The sequence below is a fragment of the Desmodus rotundus genome, chromosome 3 (genome assembly GCF_022682495.2).
Source record: "Desmodus rotundus isolate HL8 chromosome 3, HLdesRot8A.1, whole genome shotgun sequence".
Classification (NCBI taxonomy): domain Eukaryota; kingdom Metazoa; phylum Chordata; class Mammalia; order Chiroptera; family Phyllostomidae; genus Desmodus; species Desmodus rotundus.
This window is the reverse complement of record NC_071389.1, coordinates 117122909-117140559: the sequence shown is the minus strand read 5'-3', so window position 1 is coordinate 117140559 and position 17651 is coordinate 117122909. Positions and strand designations below refer to the sequence as shown.

The 17651-nt window shown below is 41.8% G+C and overlaps 2 protein-coding genes across 6 annotated transcripts in view; one reads left to right on the top strand and one right to left on the bottom strand.

Annotated features, from left to right (window-relative positions):
- PLXNC1 (plexin C1) overlaps positions 1-12334 on the top strand; it is a 149240-nt gene extending 136906 nt beyond the window's left edge. The window contains exons 25-31 of one of the 2 annotated variants that reach the window (XM_053920950.2): positions 1671-1702; positions 1798-1905; positions 3083-3246; positions 5156-5303; positions 7928-8068; positions 8181-8255; positions 9452-12334. In XM_053920950.2, coding sequence (XP_053776925.1) covers positions 1671-1702; positions 1798-1905; positions 3083-3246; positions 5156-5303; positions 7928-8068; positions 8181-8255; positions 9452-9556 — 773 coding nt within the window. In that variant the 3' untranslated portion in view covers positions 9557-12334. The remainder of the gene's footprint in view (positions 1-1670; positions 1703-1797; positions 1906-3082; positions 3247-5155; positions 5304-7927; positions 8069-8180; positions 8256-9451) is intronic. The other variant, XM_053920951.2, reaches the window with a different exon arrangement.
- Positions 12335-12571: 237 nt separating this feature from the next.
- CEP83 (centrosomal protein 83) overlaps positions 12572-17651 on the bottom strand; it is a 128574-nt gene continuing 123494 nt past the window's right edge. For all 4 annotated transcript variants that reach the window (XM_053920947.1, XM_053920949.2, XM_053920948.1 and 1 more), the window contains exons 14-16: positions 15852-15955; positions 14202-14391; positions 12572-13266 (exon numbers count right to left, since the gene is read on the bottom strand). In XM_053920947.1, coding sequence (XP_053776922.1) covers positions 13162-13266; positions 14202-14391; positions 15852-15955 — 399 coding nt within the window. In that variant the 3' untranslated portion in view covers positions 12572-13161. The remainder of the gene's footprint in view (positions 13267-14201; positions 14392-15851; positions 15956-17651) is intronic.

Sequence of the window (17651 nt, the reverse complement as noted above, 5' to 3'; positions counted from 1 at the left end):
ACCAGCAGGGACCCCTCCCTCACACGGTTGGAGGTGGGGCTTCCTGATTCCTGGATTCAGTACTAGAGGGAGCCTGGTGGGTCCTACCACCTGCTCAGTACAAACAGGGGATACAGGGCTCCCGATGAAATAGATGGGCCAGTTGAGTAGGTTGTAGGACACTGCTCGGACACCCCCCAACCATCTGTCGTTATATCAGGCTGGAGTGACAGAAGCCCCCTTGCACAGGGTGGCTGTCATTCTGGCATAGGGGGACTGGTGTGCTTGTGCCGTGAGGAGTGGAAGAGTTGTGCTGTAGGCTTCAAACACTGAGCCTTCTGCAGAGCTCGGTATTTGGGGATCTTGTGTTTGGATCTCTTCGTTGGGCCTTCAGGCAGTCAGCGCCTCTGCTTCCCTTCTGCCCAGCCCCACCAAGAGCCCTTATTTTGATCACTCTGCTGCTAACCCTCAACCCCCTGCGGCCCTCTGTCCTTTCCTCACCCCGTCTGTCAACACCCAGCCCTAGGTGAACCTGGCAGCTAGCCTTTCCTGAGCCCGCTCCCACTGTTTCTCTAGGCATCTCATCTGCCTCCTGCACAGTCCTACCCTCTCCTCAAAGCCCGACCCACAGCTCTCCTGACCATCAGCCGATGACTTTACCCCGTACTTCATGAGACACAGAAATCAGAACTCCCTCAGCAACCAGCAGCAAATCTCTCACCCGATGTGCGGCTGCCCAGTTCTTCCTCCTCGCTTCCCCGACTCCCAGGGCTGCTCTTCCTCCCATCCAAGGCCCACCTCTCGCCTGTGCTTTGTATCCCACCCTCTGTTCCGACCCTCTGGGCATTTGTACACCACTAATAATCTCTCCTGTCGCCTGTACTTTCTTTTCCTCCCTCAGCTACTATATGTTTTCCCATGAGCATTTCAAGATATTCTAGTCTCTCATCTTCAAAACAAAAAGTAAATCCCTCTCTTGCCTCCACTCATCACTCCCTTTTCAGCCACGTTTCTTGCAAGACTACCATCTCTCCCTGTGACTCTTCCACTCGTTCAGTGAGCTCCACCTAATTGCCCTTCTCTCGGATTCTAGACAGGGTCAAGTTCCTTCTCACCTCATGACTTTTGCACCTGTTTCCCCCCTTCCTCCATTTGCCTGGCTAACTATCCATTCACTTAGGTTCAACTCCAACATCCTTTCCTCAGGGAGGCTTCTCAGACTAGGTCAGTCCCTTGTTACATACTTCCTTGGTGTATAATTCTTCTTCACAATCTTTATCAGTTGTAATTAAATAATTGTGTAATTACTAGTATGAGCTTCTCATTGACCCGGATGTAAATTCCATTCGGGTGGGAACCAGGTCTGTCTGGTTCCCTGTTGGATGCCTCGTAGCCTATGGGCCACAGTGGGTGCTTGGGGTGTATTTGGTAATGATCGGTAAGGGGTCTTTCGGCCAGTTTTCACCCTTCCAGGGACAGGGAACCTGCTTCCCACTCTAGTCCCTGGCCCATCTTCATACTGTTCTTAAGATCTTAAGACATAGCAGGGGGAAAATGCAGCTGTGAAGAGCCGAAGTAGAAGAGCTCAAGTCGCCTCTTCTCAGCACAAACGGGGCGTTTTATGAGAAGGCCGATTAGCCCGTGGTTCTGTTTTTAATAGGCTGTTTTCTCTCCCCCCGTCTGGCGCTCAGATGTGGAATACTCCGACGACCACTGCCATTTGGTGAGTTCAGCCTTCCTGTGCCCACTGCTGGATTGGAAGCCTTCTGCAGCATGCATGGTCTCCTCGGGTAACACTTCTGCTCTGGCTTCCTTTAGATTTTACCAGATTCGGAAGCATTCCAAGATGTGCAAGGCAAGAGACATCGGGGGAAGCACAAGTTCAAAGTAAAAGAAATGTATCTGACAAAGCTGCTGTCCACCAAGGTACGCTTCCTGTCCTGGGAGGCCTTCGTGGCTGCCTTGGGGTGTATGATGTGTTTGACTTAATTTCCACCGAAGTGTGAAAATGTTACAAATCCCTTGTGCCCTCTAGGGAAACAAAATGAAACTTTAAATTGTAAACGTTTCCTACCCCCTTCTTCTTTTTCTTTTTTATAAACTGCAAAGATAACAGCACTTTTCAAATTTCTACTGTAACACCTCCAATCAGGGATTTAATATTGTTCCCTGTCCCTTTAGCCACCATTTCACTACTTTTTAGGTTGACAGCGTAATTATGCCTTTTTGTTTGTTATTATGGATGAGCAATAAAACTCCCTCTTTGAATTGCAAATAAAATGAAGGGGGGAGTTAGTGACTAGAAACCTCACTGATTTTTTTTCCATTTTAAAATTAAGAATTCCTTTCACATCTAAAAGTGTTACTTGTGGAAGTCAGTGGAATACCAAATCGGGAGATTTCACTTTACCTGGCTTTTAGTGGGATTCACAGAAGTCTGCGGTGTTCTCCCCCGCCCCCCGCCCCCCCATGAAATGACTAGCAATGTAAACGCTGGTATCTGCACCTGGCCCTGGTCTGCTGCCGACGGGCTTCTCCCGAGGAGAGCAGAATGCCTGCGTGCAGCTCAGTCGATTTGTTCAGCGGGTAGAGGACAGACAGAGCCTCTTGGTTTTCTCTTCTGTCCCACAGAGCTCTGCCTGTTTGGTGTTTATAAAACACTCAAATGCTTTGGAAAGTACACAGTAAAACGCTATGATAGAAATATATGCAACGGGAAAAATTCTGGGAACAGAGCAACATCACTTGAGTGTTTCAGGCTGCACGTAATTAGTACAAGCCAAACATCCGTGGCTTCTTGGTTTATGTATACAGCCCTGCGCTGGCATTGGGTCTGCTGGAGTTTTCCAGGATATCGTTCCTTTTGACTAAACAATGTTTACCAGCGAGACGCTCTGAACCAAATCTAAACCTGGGCCTCGAATTTCAGGCCCACTGTTGCGTACTGTGAGTGCTGGCCTCGTTGGATAATTGTATATGCTTTCTCTTCGCTTGTTTTTCTCCGTTTTGCATATTTTCTCTGAACTTGGATTTCATTTTCCATCATGTTTTCCAAACCAATACCCGTTTTAATTTCCCAAGTCTGATGTTCTGTGTCTTTCAGGTGGCAATTCACTCTGTGCTTGAAAAACTTTTTAGAAGCATTTGGAGTTTACCCAACAGCAGAGCCCCATTTGCTATAAAGTACTTTTTTGACTTTTTGGATGCCCAGGCCGAAAACAAAAAAATCACAGATCCTGATGTCGTACACATTTGGAAAACAAACAGGTGAGAACAAACCTTAGGTGAGTATGACTGTGTCCGAGCACCGGGGACGGACTCTTAACGACAAGAAAGGCATGGCAGTTACAGAAGGGTCCATTTATCCCCGCATCAGGGCCTTTTGGCTCGGTAAGCTACCCTGTCAAAGCGGTTTCTTACTGTTACTATTTTAAACAATAAACAAAACCATTCTTATGCAGAGCTTCCTATTCTTTAAGTTAAAATAAACTGTTATCTTTAATGCATGAAAAAGACTTTGTTTAGAATATTAAAACAAGTTTAGCTTGACCAGCAAAAGATGAGAAATTAATATTTTGTGGTTTTATCATACAGTTTTCCATTAGAGAATAGTTTTCTATTAGATTGGTCCTTCAGAGAATTAATCACTTTGCAATTTCCAAGCTGTCTATATTCAGTCTGATTCTGTATAGAAATTTCTGCTTTTATTTGGTCAAATGCTGTACTCAGATACCATGAAAATTAGCCAAAGGATTGTGCTTTTACTTAGTTTTTTTTTTAACATTTTATCTTAAGCTAAGCTAAGGCAAGGCAAGGCATCCAAATTTATTCTAAATTTCTCCTCAGGAGGGAAACATAGCTCATTACCTCTATTTGCAGTGTTCTTTGCACGTGAGCAGAATAGGACTCAGAGTTACGATTAATTACTAGAACTCCTCAGTGCAAGCTCAAGCCCTCCCGAGCATTAAGGTGAGCCAGACCATTTGAAGTAAGGGGTAAAAGCTGAAATCCCAGGGCTCTAGGTCTGACCTCCTCCCATTTAATCCGAGCCTGCCCCAGCTCCACCGTGGCTCTCTCCCTTCCTGGGTCGCAGGCCCTGCTGCTCCCTCACCACGATGGTGGCATCTGAGCAGGAGCAGTCTCGGGGCAGTAGGGCTACTGAGAGGCCCGGTAGCCGTTTGACGGAGGTAGTCAGCTAGGTCGGAGCTGCGAAGTAGATTATGAAAGGACTTTGAATGTTCCACAAGTTCATATTCAAATATTTATTTGAATACCTACTACGTGCCAGCTACTAGTAGATGCTAGAGATACAGAAATGAACTAAACAGACAAAAATCCATGTTCTCACAGAGCTTGCGCTCTGATAGGTGGGAACAGACAATAAACCAAATAGGTACATTGTAGTAGATTAGAAGGTGTTTGGTGCAGGGGACAAAGTGGGAAAAGAGGACAGAGAGGGACAGGACCAGGTGGTCAGAAGCCCCACAGAGATGACGACATGTGAGCCAGGTATTTAAAGAAGGCATAAACCATGGGGTTATCTGGGGCAAGGCAGTTTCAGCAACTAAAGCAACAAAAGCAAACAAAAGCGAAAGTCCAGAGGTGCACGCTTGCCTGGAATGCCCGAAAAGAACAGCAAGCCGGCCAGTGGAATTGGGAGTCAGGTGAAGAGCAGATGAGGGCCCAGGCCCAGTTGGGCAGGGGTTTCACCGGGAGGAGGATGGAGAGCCCAGTTTTGAGCAGAGGAGAGACAGGATCTAATTGTACGTCAAGAGGGTTGCTAGTAGGTGTGAGAGAGTGAGCTGTGTGAAGCTGGTTCAGGATGGTGGCTTGGGCCAGGGGCTAGCACTCTGCGTGAGAAGAGGTCACATTCTCAAGATTGGCTGAGCTGTTCTCATTGGTCATCATCATCTAATATAACCTAGGACTCTCCGGAGAAAATTTGTGTCTTGTCAATTGGCCACCTTCAGACTTCTCCTGTCCTCCCTCCCAGCGCTCTGCCAGTTTAACCCTTCCTTGTTCTGCATGCTGCTGCCATCTCTCGCTCAGTGTGCTTGGCAAAGCAGATGCACACTTCAGTAACAGGGGCAGACACACCCTTTGCAAACTAATGGACAGAGCATCCGCGTCCTAGAAATGGCCATATCTGAAAAGACACTTGTGTCTTCCGGAACAGCCTTCCTCTTCGCTTCTGGGTAAACATCCTGAAGAACCCGCAGTTTGTCTTTGACATTAAGAAGACACCACACATAGATGGCTGTTTGTCAGTGATTGCCCAGGCATTCATGGACGCGTTTTCTCTCACGGAGCAGCAACTCGGGAAGGTGAGGCCAGCTCTGTTATTTCTTGTGTGAGTCTGAAGCACTCTTTCTTGTAGATATTCAAATAATAAACAGTTGGTCAAAATTACACCAGCTAAAAAGAAAGAGTCAATTATGTCACTGAAAACTTGTTTTTCTTTAAAATCTGTCTTATTTCTATTTTAATCTAGATTTTTTAAGGGAAAATCAAAATAGTCGATTATACTCACCCAATTGCAGAACTCTTCACCACAAAATATAAAACATTCTGCAGACACTAATAAACTATAAATTCAAAGTATAAAACTACTAAAATTGGCCTAAATTAATTCCATCTGAATATACCAAAAAAAATTTACTTGAATATAACAAATTGTTTTGGGGAAGAAAATCTCCCCTAAGATTTCAACCATTACCAGTTTGTCAGTGTATAATCAAAACATCAATATTGTTTTTTACTGTGGTTTTTCTTTGCTGAGCAAAAGCGTAAGAAAGCAAAGAAAGATAAAAATGCAGAGCAAACTTTGAGAGCAGCTTTGGTCCCATTCAGGCACTCCAGTATACTAAACGGAGCAGTATCTGTAGCTAATGCACTTCAGAAAATGTGTCGGAGCTGAGCGGTGGCTCTCGGGCAAAAGGGTTTTGGGAGTGCCTGGAACACAGTGAGATCGATGCTTCAGAGTCCTGGTCTTAATCTAAGCTCATCATCACCCCATTTCTGCAAGACAAGCCCGTTTTCACTTTTGTCTTTCTGAAGTTGCCTAGTCTCTCAAGGTAGAGTCTTCGACTTCTCCTCCTTCCTCCCTCATGAAGGAAGAGGTTCCTTCTGCCAGCCTCTGCCCCAGTTGGTTACTGCTCACTTCGGTCTCTAAAATGTCTGTCCCTTTCTTCTCATCCCTCTGCCCTCTCCTTTCCTTCCCTCTCCACTGGGGTAACTGCCACCTGACTGATGGCCATGCCCCTTCTGTCCATCTCATCTCCCCAACTTTCCCTTTTCAGCGTCTCATGTTCTCTCCCCAAAACGCAGATCGAATCTTCTCAGTCTCCTGTTTAAGACATTGTAAATACCTTCCATGGCCCTTCTTGAGTGGGCTTCAAGTCTCTTTTCTGATCTCATCATTTTCTTGCACATTCCACACCCCTTCTGTACTACAGCTTTTACTTTTCCCAAGTCTACCACGAACTCGTTTCACCTCCCTTTGCTCATCTCTTTCCTGTCTCAGGACACACCTGAGTGAAATTGTACCTGTTCATTCACTCACAGACATTTCATTCATCCAACATGGCTTCTTAATGTGCACCAGAGACGGTGGGAGGCTCAGAGCAGCCTCAGCATACCCACTCTGTGACCTCTGCCCTGATGTAGTTCCCATGGACTTTCTTCATTTGACCAGTAGAGTTCTTCTTAGTGCACAACACGCTGAAAGACACTTAAATGTTTATTTATTCAAAGTAAAAACTGGCTTGGTTTACTGATTACTATGTTCTTGGTATATTTCAATTAATGCTCACAAGAACCTCGCAAGGTAGTTAATATTACCCTTTTTATAGATGAGGAAATCGATGTTCTAAGAGGTTACAAATCTTGCCTAAGACCAGACAAAGTTACTACAACCCCTGATTCCCCCAGTTCTACAGTCCTTTCCTTTACTCTCCATCCTGCCACTGATCACTGGTCTCTGAGGAAGCACCGTGCAAGCTTGTCTCCTCAACTACAGTGTAAGATTCTGAAGAGTGGGTCCCAGTGTTCACCTTTCTACCCCCATTGCCTGCCCCCCAAAATCTTTAATGAATGATGGCATGATTTGGGGGTTCTACTTAAACTTGACAAGTGAAAAAGAATCTCAGATTCACAATTCATCAAGCCAATGATACAGCCATTCAAGCCATCGATACATTTTCAAACATACTAGGATGTTAGCCCTATTACTAACTTATCTATATCCCTTGAATAGAATTTTCTTTTTTAACTTTTGTGAAAAATCATGACTTAAAATAAAATCACTTATATTTTTTTAATATTATCACTGTTATAATTGCATGAAAACATTCAAACTGCCAGGGAATCTTTGCAAAATCAGCTATCAGACCCACCTGTACAAACAACCCAGTGCTCCCCTGAAGGCAGTGGGAGACCTTTACAATCTATTAAAATAAACAGGACAAGCAGAAAAACCTGCCGCTGCCAGTCACTTACCACTTTCATGGTTATAAAAAGGGCTCCATCAGACCTACAATCAAATCTTTTATAAATGCCAAAATTCACTGGTGGGTGAGGATGAGAGCAAATGTTTTAATTCGGGCTTTTTACAGCTATTAGTAATGAAGTATGATTGAAATAAGTTCCATTGTTACCGTAACTCAAATCATGCAAAATAATAATTTTAGTTCTTTTATGAGAGGAAGGCAGAATATATTAGCATTTAATCTGCCTGAAAATAACAGTGACTCACCAGAAGTATCTGGATGGCGGTCGGTCATTCAGCGAGCACTTACGAAGGCCTACTGCCCCAAGAGGCCTCGCTACCGAGAGGCAATGGTAGGGGTGGGCTTAGCTACTTTGGTGCTGTGAAATCCCGTGGTCCTTTTACTCTTTCAGCGGTGTTTGCTTTTTTGCTTCCTCTTTCTCTCTCCCTCTCTTTTTATAGGAAGCACCAACTAATAAACTTCTCTATGCCAAGGATATCCCAACCTACAAAGAGGAAGTAAAATCTTATTACAAAGCAATCAGGGATTTGCCTCCATTGTCATCTTCAGAAATGGAAGAATTCTTAACTCAGGAATCTAAGGTATGGTTGGAAAGTAGAAATAAAATCTTTGGTTCCTTCTTTTTTTTTTTTTTAAAGAAGTTGTTTCAGAATTTCTCAACAAGCCTTTCTTTCTTTCTTTTTTTTTTTTAAGAAACATGAAAATGAATTTAATGAAGAAGTGGCCTTGACAGAAATCTACAAATACATCGTAAAATATTTTGATGAGGTAAGATTTTTACATGACAATTAAAACAATCGGTGTGAGTCAGTCACCAGGACTGGCTGTGAAACAGTCTGTAGGTCTCAGGACACCTCTGGCACCCCAGACGGCCAGAAAAGGGAGGCCAGGGTGCCTGCCTGTTGGGGGATCCTGGCACCACGCCAGACCCTGCAGTTGGCTGCTGCCCCTCTTTTAGCTTCATGTTGCCCACTTTTGGACCAGCCTGAATTTACATTTGAGTTAATGGGGCTACAGCCACATGGACTCAAGGTAACTTTGATGAGTAGTAGTGGTCCTATTAAGCGGGGCCAGCTTATGCTTGATTGTAATCTGCTAAAAATGAAAGCTAAGCTTGTTAAATCGCCTATTCAATATTCTGTATTCACTAGTTATATGAAAGAATGACATTTTTCTAACTTAAGCAACTATTTCAATAAACCATTCTCCTTAATGATTCTATCTCCTTAATCTGGATTTTTTTCTTTGGGAATTCACACAGTCGTCAGATGCCTTGTTTCCAAATATATGTTAATTCCCCCTTCCCTGATTCCCCCCCACTCAGTCATGCTGGGACAGGCTATCCATGTCAATGGTGAGAATAGCTCACCAATTCCATTTGCTACTTGAAGATCAAGTGAAGAGCTAAGGTAGGGTAGAGGCAATGAGTTCCTTAAACATGATAAGCATCCCTCTTTCCAGGGGTCAGAGGTTAGAAGGGAAGCACTGGGGAAGAGACGGGAGGGGAGGGGAGGGGAGCGGTGGGAAGGGGGAGAGGAGGGACTAGACTGCCCAGGAAGGGAGGGGAGGGGAGGGAAAGGAAATAGTCACCTCTGACCAGGATGCCCCTGTGCCTGCTGCATTGAAGAAGAAATACTTGCCTGCATGTTGGCTGCCCAGAAATGCTTGCTGTGCTTGGAATGGCTGTGACATAATGCATAAAACAGGGCCTTGGAGGTATGGCCCCATATTTGTAAGCAAACAGTTGGTATTTCTTGCAAGCTTCTATTTTAAGCCAAAGTGTTGTTGATCCTGTGATAATGACTTAGCAAAACAACTTGCAAAGTGAGTATGTAAATGATCAAAGAAAATGATGGCATCTGCCTCAGAGTTTACCACTCACAGCATCAGGAATGCAAAAAAAAAAAAAAGAATTGTAATGCTAAAACCACAGTATCTAAAATAACTGTTCTAATTGTCAACAGATTCTAAATAAACTAGAAAGAGAACGAGGGCTGGAAGAAGCTCAGAAACAACTCTTGCATGTAAGAGTCTTATTTGATGAAAAGAAGAAATGCAAGTGGATGTGAGCACTCTGGGGCCTGGCTTAATCTGGCAAAGTTCTTCAGACGACTTGAGAGCAAAATGGCTGCTTAAGCTACTCTGCGTCGTTAATTTTTAAAGTTTGCACATAGGTTCCACTTTGAGCACTATCTGTAAGAGACCAAGGCACACGCACAGCTTTTGGAAAGCATACCAACTACTGTGCCTGTGTGTATAGTGTGGGAACCCTTTTGTAAATAGAGTTGAAGTGGTTGTTGCAAACAGCCTCCTTGTTTACAGAGAATACAGGGCCAGTAAGCAAGTGTCAGTATTGTAACTACAGTCTCCACTTAAGCACAATGATGTAAGTGGTTTTGCTTGAAAACTACAGTTAGGTAGCACTTGTGACTGACTACACCGCACCTCTGCAGAAAAGGTACGCTGCCAGTGATGAAACAAAATGTGAATCGAGTCATTCGGAAACAAGGCGGAGGTGTTAGGGCAACCTCGAGGATTTGCAGCAGCGAAACTTTCCCCAGTAGTTCTTGGAAAAGTCGACGGCAGAATTTGGTAGTGTGTACACTTAGCATTTGTGAGTGTGTGTATGTGTTTTTAAACCAAAAACTAACAGTGTTGCAACATTGTTGAAAGGGCTCGTGTTTTTCAGTGGTCGCCAACCGCACTCCATCACTCACCTCCATTTCATTAGCGGGCTCTAAGGCAAGGAGAGAGAGTGAGTAGGCTTGATTTAAATGCAACGGCGTTTGATCCAGACACTTTGTCGTAGGGTTATGTTCCTTCCTTTCACTTTATTTTTTCAAACTGATTGTATTCGATAGTGGACATGATGGGTGTTTAAAAAATCATGAGTTCATTTCTGTCTAAAAACTTTGATCGGATCTGTGGAAGAGTAACTCACTCCCCTAATCCTACATTTCTATACTAGAGTCTTCTTGCTTTAGAGTTCTGGTGAATCCTGTGGTTATAAATACTTGTGTGTGATTTTAAAAAAAAGATACATTTACATTTCATGAAATTGCTGTCCACACTGGAGTATTATATATGAATATATATATTTGAGGTCCAAGGCCTGAAAAATATTAGTATAAAACTTGGTATCTTAGTCTTACTCTGTACTTTTTGAAAGTATTCCTCACGAGAGAAAGAATTAAAAATACTCATCTTATTCATGCCTTTCTTTTTAAAGAATTTCTTATACAGTTACACTGTAGTCTTTTTATTGCTGATTTTTTTAGTCCTGAAATTTTGCTGCTCATGACCAATTTTAATACCACTGTGTTTTCCTTCTAGTCAATCAGAAGTAAAAAGCATACTTAGCAACTGTCAAACTTTCCTCGTGGCACCTTTTATCCTTGGTGCTCCCCATCCCAGCTTAAGGAAAGTAATTTTTTCAAGTAGCAAATAAAACATTGATCACACATTCCTTAAAATAACTTACCGACACTGTACGGGATATCAGGATTTCAACAAGAATTTGTCTTAGATAAATGCAATTTATTTTGCTCCTCAATATCTGGTAAGAAGTGAGAGGTGACACCTCAACCCACCGAACCGAGAAAATAAGCAGTTATGCCCTGACAGGTACCTTCCCGATCCCGTCGCTTTCAACCAATGGACACACCTCAAAAATACTACCAAATAGGTGACTTACAAGTGTTAAGGTGAGAGGTCTGGCCCCCGCCCAAGGCTGCTGCAGTCTTGTTGTGAAGGCGTTCGGAAGAGAACAATAGTAGGAGAGTTGAGAGCCAACGGTAGGAGAGTTGCCCAAAAGACTTCCCCTTCTTTAGGGTACAGAAATGCTAGGAAAACTTGAAGGAAGAGCTCCAGCTTTATCTGAGTATTTTGTGAAAGCTCCACGAGGGTGTCCCCGTCCAGCTCTCTGGCACATGAGTCCTGTGTGGAGACTAACCTCCTCTTCCGGGGACTGTGCTGCTGGGAACTTTGGGCAAGTCACTTACCTCTTTGTGCCTCAATTTCTGTATGATATTTCTTTCTATCCTACCTCACTGAGGTGGTGTGAAGATTCACTAATATATGTAGCGTGTTTGTCAATCCTCCAGTGAAGAGCACTATCTAGGTCACATTTGGAACCCGTGAGTCAAACGCAGTAAAGGCCAAATTAGATGTGTGCTGAAGACAATCAGTCACTGGGTCGATGTTAAACAGCAACCAGAGAAACAAATGGCAAACAGTTTATATTTTCAAGTTTCTTTGCATATTTTTTTGGTGCAAAACCATTTATAAACTTTTTTTTTTCCTAACACTAGTGTCTACAGCAGCATTTAAAAATTAATTCTGTTAACTTTTCCGTATTAGGGATTTAAAGTCTATTTCTTATTGTATACCTGATTGAAGCTGTTCTTGGAGATGAATGTTTTAAATGTCTATATCCCAAAAATAAACATTTTGATGTAAATATGGACTGTTCTTGCTTTTTTTCCTTCAAATTTTCTACTTAATAATAGGGGGGTGGTTTTAGTTCAAAATGGCTCCAGGGAAACGTATGTGGTTTTCAGGTGTGTACTCTGTGTGAACGAGCAGCTGTACTATGTAGTGCGTGAAGTTAGTTTCTCCTAAATGATGCTGAGGGCTGCGCAACTGCATTGCTGGCCTCCACTGTCACCTAAGACTCTCCACTGTGAAGACTTCTGGACAACGGACACTTCACTTGGCTCGGCAGACTGCAGCTGTGCCTTGTGGATGTGAAGTTATTCCAGCAGAATTCCTTTAAAAGATGATGTTACGTAAAAAAGCAAATGATGACATACTTAGGGATGCACAGAAACAAAACATTTATAGTAATTCGGTTAGATCCAAAGCAGTGGGAGGCAAATAAATACCAACAATACTTCTAAAGGGATCCCACTAGGTTCAAGTTTTATAGTGAATGACCTTTTGTTTTATAAAGCCACAGGATTTAATTATTTGTACTGTGTTATTTTCTGTTAATTCTAATTCAAAAGTCAAAATCAGTTGAGATCTTCTACATTGCTAAATATATCCTGTATGGTTGAAAAAAAAATCAAACACAAGACCATATATCTAGACAAAAAATATTTATTAAGCTCTTTAATAAATTACGTGCACAGAGATTTTAGAAAAGGTAGTGTTTTACGTTTAGATACTTTAAGTTGTATTTTTCTATGCTGACCTTTAAATTGTCATCTTTTTTCAAGAACTAGAGGTTTATAACTCTTGCACAGTGAACTGGAAAATGTTTACTGACCCCTTATTGGCAGGCATCTCAAAGAAGAGGAAGAAGGGCTTCAGCATCGGCATGTTCCAGGCAAGATGCCCCCAAATTCAACCAAGTAAAATTAACAAGATAATTTTAAAATTTGATTCCCTAAGTGAATTTGTTCCTTTTATTTATTTTTTAACATTTTCAAAGGGCTGTCAATAAATCCTCTAAATGACTCTGAAGCTGTGTTAATGCTTCACTTGTCGTTAGTACGATTCTAAAATCCCGACATGCACGCAATACAGCATATAGCTGTTACCTTTACTTGAGGTAAACTCAAGGGTTTTGGCCAACAGTAATAAAGTATCTAAATGCCACATGGGTTAGAACTTCAAGCTTTATTGAGTCACTGATTTCATTCCTTTTGATCTGCCTTTTCTCCAAAAAACATCATTCCCCAGGTGACCCAAGTTCCTCTAGTTGTCTTCTTTGTGTTGTTTCTAGTTCTTCTAGTCTTTTCCGAAGTAGAGAGAGTTCCCTTTGATGCTGTTCCTCCTTAAAAGCACAGAAAAAGAGGAGAAGAAACACAGAAAAGGCTCAGAAAAAGAGACTTAGAAAAACTGGAAAAATAACTTGGGCAGCAGCCTCGGTCCTCTGTCATTCAGGCCTGCACATCTGGCAAGGAAAGGACGGCCACCTGAGCAGATGCCACCCAGTCCTGCTGCTCTCCTGCCTCTAGCGCTGGCCTTACGCAAATCCACAGATCTGCCCTTCTCTAGGTGTAAAATTCACCAGGGAGTGAGTCAGAAACTAGTCATGCAGGGCCCAGGTGCACTTATATGACAACTTTCTAGCAAGACTGGAGTTTAACAGTATATTACAAAGAAAGCACTTGGTCTGAGATTCAGTTCAGTGACTAAAGTCTTAGAGCATTATAAAATGTAATTACTTATTAATAGTTCCTCTTCTGAAAATCATCCAACCCATATGATTCCTTCAATATCTCAAGCACTTCATACAGGAGAGAATTAGCCCAGGTTTTAGAATCAGACAGATATAGGTTGAAACTCAACTTTGTCAATTATTAGCTATGAACTTTGGGAAGTCACTTCCCCTCTCTGATTCAGTTTTATAATCTGTAAATTTGAAGTAATAATACCTTTCCTCACAGCAGTTTTCATTAGGATTAGATAAAATATTGTGCGGAAAATGCACAGTGCGGCGCATTAGTCAGTGCGCGGCAGCAGTAGTATACGCGTGAGCTACAGACTTTAGATTACTCAAAACATGCATCAGTCTAGTCCCTTCTTAATTGCTTAATGGAAGATTTTACTCCTAGCACCATCACTAGAGAATAGAATAGATTCATGTCGACTTTGCTTCTCAACAAATTTCTCTAGCAAAGAAAGATCTGAGTTTTCTCCTGCATTAACAGGTAAAAACTTAGAGAAACATTTGCCTAACTCCTGCCCTAAAATAAATGCTCATACCTGCATATGAGGGGGAAAGGCTAGTTCCATGCCTGGGACCATGGCTGATGACTGAAAGCTGGCAGGATTGGCAGCTGCTGTTGGAGGTATGTTAGGAACCAAAATTAAACTTCGAAATTCATTATGTCTTCTCTGTATATCTTTTAGTCTTTTTCGAAGCCTCGTATATTCTTCAAATGGAACATTTTGTCTTGAAAAGAAACAAAAAGTGTTTGTTCTTTAATACAGTTATACTCTATTGAAGAACAGTAGGATTCACAGAAGTGTAAAGAGGAAGAGGATTCCTAAAATATAAGGTTTATCTGTATATAATATATGTAAAATTCTGTTTATCAAGAAATAAAGACAAATATGAAATGACATCTTAATTATATGTATTCTTATTACCATTGTATTGCAGGCTATCAGCTCATTTTGAAGTTTTATTTGCCAATTAATCAAAAATCTCTTGATACTTATATTTTCATTTCTACTCCAGTCCCCCAGCCCACGAACCCTGAAACTGAAAGGTACAACTGAGCCCCCAGGGCGCCGTATTTACTGAAGGGATCGAACACATACAGAAAAACATCAGGTTGAACCTTATTAAATTGACTTTTTTTTTAGGTAAACTATGGTCAAATATAGGGAACTTCCTCTTGTTCAACCTACTTTAGAAAAATGTAGCTTAATGACAAAAGCAAAGTCCCAACATCAGGGAAAACAGGACGTGGATAAAAGAACAAACTTCTCAGGCCTTCACGGACCACCTTCCGGACACGAACTTCCTGACCGTCAACCACACCGGTGATCACACAGTTTTCCAACCTCTCATAGGACTAGATGATCTGTGCCACCAGTCTTGAATTGACAGTATTTCAAAATTAATGATTATGAAAGAGGTGGTAAGTTGAATTTTGTTTTAGAATGAATCTGGTGGCATCTTACTTTGGAACAGTCTTACTATAAAGTTGGCATTAATTCCACAGTCTAGAAACCTCTTGGTGGTTATAAAACAACAACTGTTCACGTTTTGGTAATTATACTCAAGAAGGCCAGAGCACATTTTAAAACATCACTGCTTGACATTATAGGCAGTTTCCATCACAGAAGAATTTGGTGCTGTCTAAATGCTGAAGGGCTACCACTAATTAGTTGAATTTGCAAAGTTTTTATTACTGACTTGAGTCAAATGTGTCATCAATGACACTACCACTAACTTAATATGGGAAATCTCTGCTCCAAAATGGTGATGAAGATTACTAGCTGTGCTTTGATGTAAATAAAATGCTGCAAGTCACAGCCCTCTAATGTTTTTCCACACCAAACCAAAAACTAGTCTTTGATTCAAAGCGGCAGCCACAGTTCTAGAACTCACTATGCAATCGCTGCAACCGCCCTGTCGCAGCAGCAAGAACTCACACCACCCCTGGCACCCAAGGCCTGTGGTAACCCTTCCCGTCAGCCCCAACCACATGAACACTGGCTTCTCTTCGCTACCACATTCAGTGTGGGGAGCGGGGGGCGGGGATGAATTAGGAGTATAATGAATAGTTCAGGAATTCTTTTAAATGTACATTTTAAAAGAAAACAAAGTGCATAATGCCCAGAAGCAAAGTTCTATGATACCAAAATAACCACATGGGGGACATATACATACAAACACTTTACCTATTTAACACCTGATTTTCTGTTTCCAATTCTTCTTTCTTTGCTTCTAAGACTTCTATTTTCTCCTGCAGTCTCTTCAATTTGTTCTCATGAAGAGATTTTCTCTAGGAAAAAGAATATGAGCTATGGGGAACCGTTCCATGTGTGGGAAATGTAGCCCAGCTCCCACTCAGGAAGGCCAATGGGGAGCGAGGTCCAGCACACAGGACCCACGCCCACGGACAGGTTTGCCTGTGGGGAATCAGGCCTGCATTGTACCTAGGCTGCTATGAGGCTTACTTTTGCTAAAACTCCCTCACCTTGAATTTAGGTAGCAAATGTTTACCGCGTATCTTTAACTTCCTAAAGTCCCTGCTAAACCCCCCAAGTATGGAGTGTAAACAGTTCAACCACTTTCCCCCTTGATCTGTAACATCCTTCTCTTTGAAGTAATTAGCAACATTCTTTCCTTTGTTATCTGTAAAAAGTAATCACCTACAGTGAACCTGTGAATAGTAAATGAGGACCATCCTCGATGTAATGTACCCAGAAAAGCAATAAAAGCCTGTCCGGGCAGGGGTCCTGGCACTGTCTGGCCCTCTCGCCCTCTCTCACTCAGAGAGTGGCCGTGCCGTCCCTTTTTCTCCACAGGATTTCCGTAGTCTATGTGAATTTGTCCACTGCAGCCATAACACACGGACCCTGCGGGCCAGGGTCCCCATCAGTGAGCAAGTATGTGAATACATAGTTTCCTTCCTGTTTGAACAAAACTATATAATTTTGAATATTTTACTCACCAAAACAATTTTATTTAGAGATGAATATTTTCAGTCACTACTAGGAACCAAGATTAGTAGACATGATTCTTACTGAAAACTGCAGAGGTAATAAACCACAGATCTACCTCATATCCTCAACGTGACAAATGAGTATTATGAATGCCAAACAAGAACACTGGTATCAATAACTAAATTGCTGCAAATAACAAAGCTGAAAAAGGGAAGGAGTCAAATTTTACGTATGAGGTTGCCCACTACCTGATAAGGAATCATGAGCTCTTCATTTTCACATGAGATATCATGTGTTTTCAAGAAAACCCTAAAAGAAAACTTAAAGTTACAAGCATGTTTGCAACTGATAAACTGCTACCAAAGCACTAAATTAAAGGATCAGAAAGCTAAGAGAAATTACGGGAAAATTAAGAGAAATTATGTTTCCATTTAAAAGTGTACCTTTCTGAATACTAAAAATATTTTAAAATAAACTTTACCAAGGGAAGATTTTTTAATATGGAAAATCCATACATAATGCAAAAGCAGTATATGAAAAAAGATTTTTTTCAGATCTATAAACAGGTTGTTTTTTGTAGGAAAACACCTATTATGCTGCATATCCTTTAGTAGCTGCAGGCAGACCCTTTAGGTATTTGTCTCCTTACATTTTTTGTTGTAGCTGCAGTATAACAGGCTTACAGAAAAATGCACAGAACAGAAATGTAACGCAAAACGTAAAACCACAAAGCAAATGCTGGTGTTACGACCTCATAGATCAATAGCACTGCTAAACCCGAAGTGCCCCTCCCTTCCTTTTTCAATCTCTGTCCCCTCTGTCCCCTGAAAAGGTAGCCTACTACTTCACTTCCAAAGCTATAGTATAGTTTTGCCTATTTTTGAACTTCATATGAATAGAATCAGTTTACATTCTCATACAAATGGCTTTTTTCTTTCAATCAATATTGTGAGAATTATTCATGATACTGCTTACAGGTATAGTTCATTCATTGCTGCATACTGTATTCTACTAATGAATATTGCATAGTTT